The 10,085-nt window shown below is 43.8% G+C and overlaps 1 protein-coding gene across 1 annotated transcript; it reads left to right on the top strand.

Moving 5' to 3' along the window:
• Window positions 1-666: 666 nt before the first annotated feature.
• Window positions 667-9,612, top strand: sgsm3 (small G protein signaling modulator 3). The gene is made up of 21 exons (XM_079177232.1): window positions 667-806; window positions 3,318-3,403; window positions 3,671-3,756; window positions 3,844-3,907; window positions 4,814-5,025; window positions 5,196-5,303; window positions 5,404-5,547; window positions 5,648-5,843; window positions 5,972-6,117; window positions 6,454-6,687; window positions 6,778-6,960; window positions 7,043-7,198; window positions 7,275-7,329; window positions 7,460-7,509; window positions 7,649-7,801; window positions 7,894-7,964; window positions 8,165-8,213; window positions 8,433-8,518; window positions 8,606-8,728; window positions 9,021-9,081; window positions 9,474-9,612. The coding sequence occupies exons 2-21, from the start codon at window positions 3,397-3,399 to the stop codon at window positions 9,555-9,557; spliced, it is 2,268 nt and encodes a 755-aa protein (XP_079033358.1). The 5' UTR covers window positions 667-806; window positions 3,318-3,396; the 3' UTR covers window positions 9,558-9,612.
• Window positions 9,613-10,085: the final 473 nt, after the last annotated feature.

The raw sequence follows: 10,085 nt of genomic DNA, 5'->3' as shown, positions 1-10,085 counted from the left end.
ATTGGTCTTCATTATGATGACCAACGAATCAAAGATGCTTAAACTGAATTGTACTACTTCTGTCAGTTGCATCCATGAACAGCATCTTTCAATTCAATATGACAATTATTTTAAGGATAGTCTACCCATGCTCGAACTTAGGGCTAAGAATTATTTTTATGAAATCATAAGAATTGAAAGACTTCTATGATTATTAGGCTATAATATCATAATTGTAACGTTATTGGTGCATCATACCTTCCAAGTAAAAGAAGAGCGTAACACATCATTGATGTATAACCTTTTTTGTTGTTGCCAGTTTATCAGGGACAGATCCTCTTAAAAAGAGCATGATTCAAAAGGTGTCATTTAAAATAACAAATACACAAACAATCGATATGGAGGGTCCATGCGGGTGCTTTGTGGGCAATAACTGTTCGATGGTTATTGCATCTCACAGTATTGGTAGGCTGCTAGGGAATCGTGACTGGTTCGTTTTTGTACTGGAATGAATGAGGAAACTAATGAATGAATGGAGCAAAAAAAAAAAAAGAAACGTCGTGTGTCTACGTCATCTCTGCGGAAGGATATGTTCTGTGAGAAGTGTAGTTCCGGGATCTGGAACTACTTCTCGGGATGGAAAGGGAAAACCTAAAAAGGTGTAAGGATACGACTGAGAAACGCGTCGCTAGCAGGTGCACTACGTAGCGAAATGACAAATACGAGACGAATGATGGCATAGCATATGGCGTTTCACCCCTTTCCAACGACAGAAAACACGTTTGCCCCAAACCAAGTCCTTGTGCTCTCACAAGAATAATGTCACGGTAAGTTATGCTAGCAGGCTAATGGTCATCATTGTATGTGACGTTAACTGTTAACCTGACTAGCTAAAGGCGAAACGTAGCATGTTTGGCTAACAGCTGACACCTCGGTGTACGTTACATTGGTCTCTGAGACGGATGTTAGGAGTTTTAACAATTTGTAGGCATGCTTTAGGTTTTGTGCAACTGTCAGCAGAATGTGTAGATATCGGTCCAATGTGTTGCCATTGAATTTTAAACTACAGTTCATTTGATCGTCTTTTTCCTGCATTTGACGTCAGCAGGGGGTTTGACGTAATGTTAATTCAGTTGACGTTAACTTCATATTGAACGTCACTAGTTCCACAGTGATGGTGATGTTGCATAGCTCACAAGTAAGCAGAATACTTTTCTAATCAGCTCAAGTTTGACTTAATCGCATGTGTCTAATGAATAACCGTGCACATCTTCAGCATTTTCAGCATAGCTTCTTGGTCAACTGACTGGTTTATTATATACCTCAGTTTACATTAAACCATCTTCATGGTGCACCCTGACGGTGGCGCGTGCGTGCGTGTGCGTGTGTGTAACAGAGGGTGTGTGTTTGTGTCTGTGTATGTAAGCGAGACATACGGAAAGACACACAGTCTGCCAAACAGTACACAGAACTGTCTATCATTATTCAGCCAAAGCTGACTTGGCGGGGCACGAGCCTGTAATTCTCCGACATACATGGCCGGTTTGGGGTGGGCGTACTCGCGAGCGGGCAACATGAGTCACCATTGTTGTGGTTACTGGGAGGAACAACTGACTGAGGTGTTAGGGTATGGGAGGGGGTGGCAGGCCTACTGGGCAACACAAACTCCGTTATCAGGGTATAAATAAGAACTCCACTGCTTTAAAAGGAAGGAGTTTTTACTTTGAACACACACACACTCACACACACACTCTGCTGTCGGTACAGCAGGATGTTGCTTTATTTGCAACAGGGTGTTGACCAGTCTGTGCAAACAGGCTGATCTCAGCCGCACCTCAGTAATGAAAACTATCTTCTTGTGTTCAGAGTAAAAAGGAACTGGACTTTTGAAGTCAATGCTAATATTTTAATTTCATAGTGTTTATCAAATGCATCCGCTTATATTTTATTTCACGTACATTTTTTTTTTGTTGCTGAAAAACCCTCAAATTCCCTATAAAGGACTAAATCTGCCTAAACATACGCAATATGATGTATCTGTGGTGGTCCAGTGTTGGCAGCAAATACTATTGGTCTCTGTTCTTGACATAATATAAAGTTATTGATAACTTCAACCACAGGAACAGCTGATACCCACAACCAGCTACTTGTTGTATATAATTTTCAGATTTGCCATTATTCTTTGCATTAATGATCAAATTGTAGTAGAATTGTAGTGTTGTTTTTTTTAAATTGATTGCTTTGTTGATACAATAAATAAAAAACCTTCACATCAGACAGCAGAACATTGTTACATTTGACCGGCTGGAACCATCATTTGTTTGGTATTTTTATTGGAAAAATGAATGAATTAACCTTTTAAAAACAGTTGCTGTTAATATTTGTTTATTTACTTATTCATTATTAAACTGTTTCAGATATAACTTTTGCTTCAGCAGCATCATTTAGCAGTGAGATTGTCAATACAAACAGTTTGCGGGGGGTCTCAGTCGTGTTGCTTTTCTTGGCAGACGATTGAACCGTTTGTGTTCTTGTAAGGGAGTCGCTCTAAAATCCCAGCCCTCCTCTGAGCTGCACACAGAGCGAGCCTGAAAGTGCTTGGCCCTCCTCCAAACCCCCAAATTGATTTCTCATCTCTCTTAAGTCCTAAATCCCCGTTCAGATGCTGCGAGCCTGCTGCTGGAATGAATAATTTTGGCGGCGTGTTTGCATGCTGGAGAGCCTCTTCTGCAGGTTAATGTGCAGCAATGTCTGCTCCTGTACTCCAAACAGTGTCCCCTCTCAGGATACTTCATATGAACAACAACAAATACATTCCTTATGAAGGAAAATTAACAACTAAATATTGTTAAGCCGGCTCTCTGAGTATTCTCACAAAATGTTTGTTAATTTTGCCCCTGGAGTTTTCCCAATGGAGCATGAACACACACAGTTAAGTGAGGTAATTAGCCTCTGGTACATACAGCAGTCATATGATAAGAGAAGAGAGACCAGAACACTCTATCTCTTCCTCTCTCACTTATTTGTGTAGAGCCTCTGAATCTCTTGCTTTAGTAACGCTTGAAGAAGGAACATTACTTTGACAGAATAGTTGGACTCACTGTAACGGTTCTTTTGTTTACGGCAAAGAGGTTTCCAGAAGGTAAAAGTAGATGAGGAACAACATGATGGACTTCATTTATCTGATTTCAGACTTTGCCTAGAAATAAATGTGTTTTATTCTGCCTTGGGTGGATTGTCACTGCAACATTCAAGTCAGCCTTATTCATGCTGCTGACTAACATGATAATTAGTTTGCACTTACCACCAACTACTTCTTCTCTTTGTCCTTTTCACAGAGTGGGTGCTGTCTGCTGACCTCCGTTCTCCAAAAGTGACTAATATCTGTCTATAGAAGCCATTCACTGTACTACCAACATGTCTGGTAAAGATTTAAATGAATTTGGTGCAAAAGGCTTTTATTTTGAAGAGGGGTTTCTGAAGATGTATTTCCTGTCCTCAGATACACACTGACCTGGGAGTGCTGAAATGACATGAATTGTTTATATTTGATTTAAATGTCTTTCTCTTTACTTTGGATATATTTTGAAATCTCATTTGCAGTTTCAACCGGCTTTAGTATTGTCAAAATTCCTTTTCCAGCGTGCGTCATATGTTCTGTGTAATTAGTTATGATCTGTGTCTGTTTTAGGAACCTACACACCGGCCCCTGGCGGCCCCTTCTCTGCGCTCACCCCAAGCATGTGGCCCCAGGACATTTTGGCCAAGTACCACCAAGTGAGTCTGTGACTTTATGCGCTAAAACAGTCACCGTTACCATTTCCTCTACTAATGAAATGCATGTTATGTGTTGTCCTTCTACAGAAAGAGCCCTCAGAACAGCCTGAACCTCAGTATGATGAGTTTGGCTTCAAAGTAGACATTGAAGGTAAAGTGTTGACTCACATTCACACATCAGGGCCCTTTTCTTCTGTCCTCACTCTAACTCTTTCAAGAAGCACAAACGGAAATCTCCATATTTGGTCACAGTGGCTACAGTACATTGCACAAATGAAGTGCATGTGATCTGAGTTATGACTGCAGCTTTTTAGTTCTTGCCTCGGGGGGGGGGGGTTATTTAAACACTAGCTTTTTTTTGTTGGAAGGCCTCTCCTCATGTAGTGTTTGGGGGGGAAGCTGTTTTCTCTTCTTAGATTCTGTAATTTTGTCCGGCAGCACTTTTCTTTTCTGATTGTTTGTATATTTAATGTTGGTTGTTTAACTTGCTGATATAATTCTTCTTGCTCAATAGTTAAAGGTGCTATTGATAACGTTCAGTAATTAGATGTCGCTGTTCTATTGCATTCACTTCACAAGAAGTAGTTGCCAGACACAAAATGTATTTTTGACCCGTCAACACATTTTTAAATTTAAAAATCAGAGTTATAGTATTTTTATTTTTTTTAGGACAAGTAATACTTTTAATCAGCATGTTTCTGAAATTTGATGTGGATGTATTTTTCAATTATTGTTCTACATATAATAATATAACCGTTAGCATGGAAATACAACAAACAAGCTGTCAACTGCTCCGTGGACAACGTCTGTCTCCACTTAGTTCTATTTCTGTCTTTGTTATTTAGCCACTTGTCTCTTATCCGGACACCTTTCCCCTCACTCACCTCCTTTCCTTCCATGTCCTCATCATAATTGCTTACCTAACAATTGTTCTTGATATCATTTTTCCATACCTCAATTCAAGAGGTGGACCGGGCTTTACTTTTATTAATATTTTGATTTAAAATAATAAACCCAAACCCTACTAATCCTGCTGTATCCCTCTCCCCTCACTCAGATGAAGGGAAGCCCCGGTCCTGGCTGGGCACTGAAGGCTCGCCCCAGCGTGAAGACCCCCAGCAGCGGTTGCGCTGGCAAGCCCACCTGGAGTTCACCCACAACCACACGGTGGGCGACCTGACCTGGGAGCTCATTGATCCGGTCCTCTCCCGCTCTGAGCGTCTGCGTACGCTGGTGCTGGGTGGCATACCTCACAGCATGAGGCCACAGGTAAATAGACGTGCTCGGCATGGGAGAACTGTTTAAGCTATTGATTAGAAGAGGTACACATTGGGCTGAAATACTGCCCACAATAGCCAGTCAAAAGTGAACTCATAAAAAGGAAGCTTATTGTCAGTAGACTGCTACAGTTGCCTTTTTAAAGCTATTCTGTGTGTTAGCTGTGGATGCGTCTGGCTGGAGCTCTGCAGAAGAAGAGGACGTCTGAGATCTCTTACAGAGAAATCATCAAGAACAGTTCCAATGATGACACCAGCTCAGCTAAACAGGTAACGTCCTAAGCTCCTGTACACGTAACCAAACACTGACTGCAGACTTTTCACCCGGCATAGTACTGCTGGAGACTCATGATGCGATTGTGTCCTTCAGATAGAGAAGGATCTGTTGCGGACGATGCCCACCAACGCGTGTTTCTGTAGCATGACGAGTGTTGGCGTGCCGAGGCTGAGACGGGTACTGAGAGGTCTGGCCTGGCTCTACCCAGACATTGGGTACTGCCAGGGCACCGGCATGGTGAGAACCACAAACGACTACATTACACCAGCCGGCATATAAATGCTCTCATCACATTTACAGTACATGTATCTCCTTTTCTCTGTCTCGATCTCTTCAGGTGGTTTCCTGTCTGCTGCTCTTCCTCGAGGAGGAGGATGCGCTTTGGATGATGTGTGCCCTCATCGAAGACCTCCTTCCTCCGTCCTACTTCTCCTCCACGCTGCTGGGCGTCCAAACGGACCAACGGGTTCTCCGCCAGCTCATTGTTCAGTACCTGCCGGCCCTCGACCGTCTCCTGCAGGAGCATGACATAGGTAGGGATGGGTGCGTGGGGTCAGAGAGGCAACATGGGCATTCGAAGAATAACCGATTACCCACAACCGTTCAGCTGTGAACTGTATATCGTATGCAATATGTAACCTCCTCCTCCTTAAACATCCAGAGTTGTCGCTGATCACTCTGCATTGGTTCCTGACCTCATTTGCCAGCGTGGTGGACATCCGTCTGCTCCTCAGGATCTGGGACCTGCTCTTTTACCAGGGCTCACTGGTGCTCTTCCAGGTCACACTGGGCATGCTCAAAATCAAGGTATTTGCTCGACACCACCTATTTTGTGAGTCTCGACCCGTTGATACAGTTCACTTTTTGCTTTAGTTATTTCATTGTGTGCAATTACCTATTTGATTGTCTTGAAGCAATGCAAACAAATCTTTTCCAGTATCCTGACCACTCAAAGCACTTTACATGCTGACATTCACATAGACTCATTACTAGACAAGCTTTATCCCCTGAGTCATGTCACCAACAGACACGCTAATGTAGCTAGAAGCCATCCGCCTCAAGTATTCACCAGCTCCTTCTTCCATTGACAAAAACTGTTTATGTTGAGTATTGATCCTTGTGAAATTTACTCTCTGACACCAGGAGGAGGAGCTTGTGTCCTCGGAGAACTCTGCATCGATTTTCAATACCCTCTCGGACTTGCCAAGCCAGCTGAGAGATGGTCCAGCAGTTCTCGGGGAGGCTATGAGGCTAGCGGGGACTCTGTCCCAGGAAACACTGGAAGCCCACCGGCACAAGCACCTAGCCTACATCCTAAACGAACAGGCACAGCTCAGCAATGGAAACAACACGACGCTCAACACCAATCTCAACAAGGTCAGTTGTTGTAGTCTTAGTTAATCTGCTGAAATATCAATTATTTTTTGTCAGACTAATCTGTGTCATGTGCGTTTTGTATGTGTTCAGGTGGTGAGGAGACAGTCCCTGCGCAGGAAGTCCACCCTGAGCTCCCTGCTGTTTGGGGAGGATGAGGCAGAGGCCCTAAAATCCAAGAACATTAAGCAGACCGAGTTAGTAGCAGCCTTGCGAGAGGCCATCACCCGCACTGCAGAGCACTTCCACTGTCTGGACCCTCGTCACTCCAGCACCGTGAGTTCACACGCTGAAGCACAAAGAGTGTGTAGGTCAGACCTTCCAGTTTGACTCAATGTTGCCCCTGACGTCTCCCCAGGAGCTGACTCCTGACTACTCCATGGAGAGCCACCAGCGGGATCACGAAAACTTCCTCGTGGTGTCTCGCAACCGACGGAGACGGGGAAAGGCTCTGCTGGACTTTGAGCGTCACGACGACGATGAACTTGGCTTCAGGAAGAATGACATCATCACTGTGAGTCATGCGTTGCGTCACTCGCACCTCCCCTGCTCACCTCCCCGCATCTTATACAGCTGTTTGTCTCTTTCAGATCATGTCACAGAAAGATGAACACTGTTGGGTTGGAGAGCTCAACGGCCTGAGAGGTGTGTGTGTGTGTGTGTGTGTGTGTGTGCGCGCTTCCGATGTATCAACAGCACCCAGTGCAGCCATCACTGATTTGTCTTTTAATCAGTTTTGAAGCTCATTTGACAAAGATCTTTTTTGTTTGAGCAGGTTGGTTCCCGGCTAAATTTGTGGAGATCCTCGATGAAAGAAGCAAAGAGGTATGCAAGCAGTTCATTATCAGCTTGATAAGACATGCGTGTTTCTATGCCGAGTCGACAGTCCTTTTGATGTGTTTACTTGCATCCAGTTTCCTGATAATCGGTGTCCTAAACTGTGATCTTTCCTTTGTGTCTCCAGTACTCCTTAGCAGGTGACGACTCGGTGACGGAGGCAGTGACGGACCTGGCCAGAGGAACACTGTGTCCGGCCCTGAAGGCCATTTTTCAGCACGGTCTCAAGAAGCCATCGATACTGGGAGGCCCGTGTCATCCTTGGTTATTCATAGAAGAGGTAGGAGAGCTTTTCTTTAATGGCACCTTATTGCAGAGTTGTTTTAAGTTCACCAGAGGACTAAATCATTGTGTCTTCTTGTTTTCTGTCAGGCGGCCAGTAGAGAGGTAGAGAGGGACTTTAACTCCGTCTACTCCAGACTAGTGCTGTGTAAAACCTACAGGTAAAACTGTCAGACTTTAGTCTAGTGGACATTTAACATGGCTGTGAGGGATTCTATTCACATGTCAGTGTTTTATGAGGACTGGATCATCCATACCTATCAACATGAGGTCCTGGATGGAAAGAAATAAATGTTGACTGTAAGAACTGAAATGTGTTTTGGTCGTGGAATGAAGAGTTTTCTCTTCTGGTCTTCACCAGGTTAGATGAAGATGGGAAAGTACTAACACCAGAGGAGCTGCTATACAGGGTAAGTAAGAATTCACTCTATTAGTAAAAAAAACAAACTCACTGCATATTTTTATTCAGCTAAATGTTTACTGCAGTGTGAGGATTAAAGTGAAATATTTTTAATTATTTTATGGACATGAAGTTTGTGCCAGTTCCCAACTTTAAGTATGTTTTATGAAAGTAGTGCCTAGTCACCATCAAGTAGGAAGTGCATGAGCGCCATCTTTTCTCTTCCCAGGCGGTGCAGTCAGTCAACATGAGCCATGACACCGCACACGCTCAGATGGATGTCAAGTTTAGGTCTCTTGCCTGCGTCGGTCTTAAGTGAGTTCTCAAGACTGATTCACTCGTGTTTACAGAGAGCACAGGCTTGGGTTTTAACGTGAGTCTACCCCCCCCCACCCCCCCCAGTGAGCAGGTGCTGCACCTCTGGTTGGAGGTGTTGTGCTCCAGCATGGCTGCTGTAGAGAAGTGGTATCATCCCTGGTCATTCCTTCGCAGTCCTGGATGGGTACAGATCAAGTGTGAGCTCAGGTAAGAAACACTACGGCCTGTTTTGATTGATTCTGATTTGCTTGTGGAAACTTTGCGCAAACAAACCAGGAATGGCTAAATATGATAAGCTGCCAATGACTCCGTACAGAATTCCTGAAGCTGGTTGGCAATATTCACCGTACTTCCACATTTCCCACACATAATCCAGTAGTTAAAATAGCATTAAATATCTAAAAAGGGCTTTAAGAACAAAAATGAATTTGTATATGAATATGGACACATAATCTGACCAATAAAGGAAATAATGATGGGTCTACTGTTGTCTCCTCAGGGTGCTATCAAAGTTTGCCTTCAGCCTCTCCCAAGACTGTGAGCTGCCTGACAAGAAAGAGGTGAGTGAAGGCGATTACCCAGCATCCTCCTGTAGAGCAGTAGTAAGCAAGTCTTAGTATTCAGGGGAGAACAACTTTGACTGTATGCTGTTTCTGAAAGCCGAAGTTATAGATGTGCTGGTTGAGCATCACCTCTTTAGTTGGGACCTCTAGGTAACATGCTTTAGTTTAGTCAGTAGTTACTAGTTGACTAATCTGCTGATTTAGCACTGAGACACTATCGCACAAAAGGAGTTTGGACATTTCTCTTCTTAACTTAAACTCACTTGATCTTTCGAAAGAGTGAGCTTTCATCAGCGGTCAAAAACACGGTACATTTATTAGATCATCTCTGCTGTAGTGCTGATTTTGTCTTCAGGTAAAAGCTTTCCACATTTCCCTTTCTTTTCCAGGAGAAGGAGCAGCGGCCGCTGAAGGAGGGAGTGCAGGATATGTTGGTGAAACATCATCTCTTCAGCTGGGACATCGATGGCTAGACACGCTGCTGAATCGCACTCTGTCCTGCGTCTCTGTGTTAGTCGATGTCTCCTTTCCTGGTTTTTCACAGATTTGTCAATTCTAAATGGGACACCACTGTCTGCTACAGAGACTACTCTCAGACTCTGTCACGTCACCTTCCAGCATCGGACAAAGGCCGACCAGTTTATGTGCATTAAAATGCATTCTTTATTTTAATTCAGACCCAGTGTAGGAGGTTGCACTACATGGTGACAGCTGTATATACTAGTTAGTAGAACACTCCAGTACAGAATAGTCTGTACCCATAGGACTGCAGCACTCGGTGTGTCCTATCAGTAAGTATTTCTTCAGTACTCACTGCTGGAGCCGTTCAGCTAACCGGAGTGAGACGTTCAGTCCATTCTCTTCTGTGTGTCTGTAAAATCCAGCAGCAGCAGCTCCTCCACACGACAAACACACCGCCCTGTAAAGTCCCAGACAATAAGACCAAAACAGAACATTCCTAAACATGGAGCTGTAAAGTTACTAATTATTTTTTTGAGAGG

This window comes from Pholis gunnellus (genome assembly GCF_910591455.1).
Source record: "Pholis gunnellus genome assembly, chromosome: 17".
NCBI classification, from domain to species: domain Eukaryota; kingdom Metazoa; phylum Chordata; class Actinopteri; order Perciformes; family Pholidae; genus Pholis; species Pholis gunnellus.
This window is presented reverse-complemented; position numbering and strand designations above follow the sequence as displayed.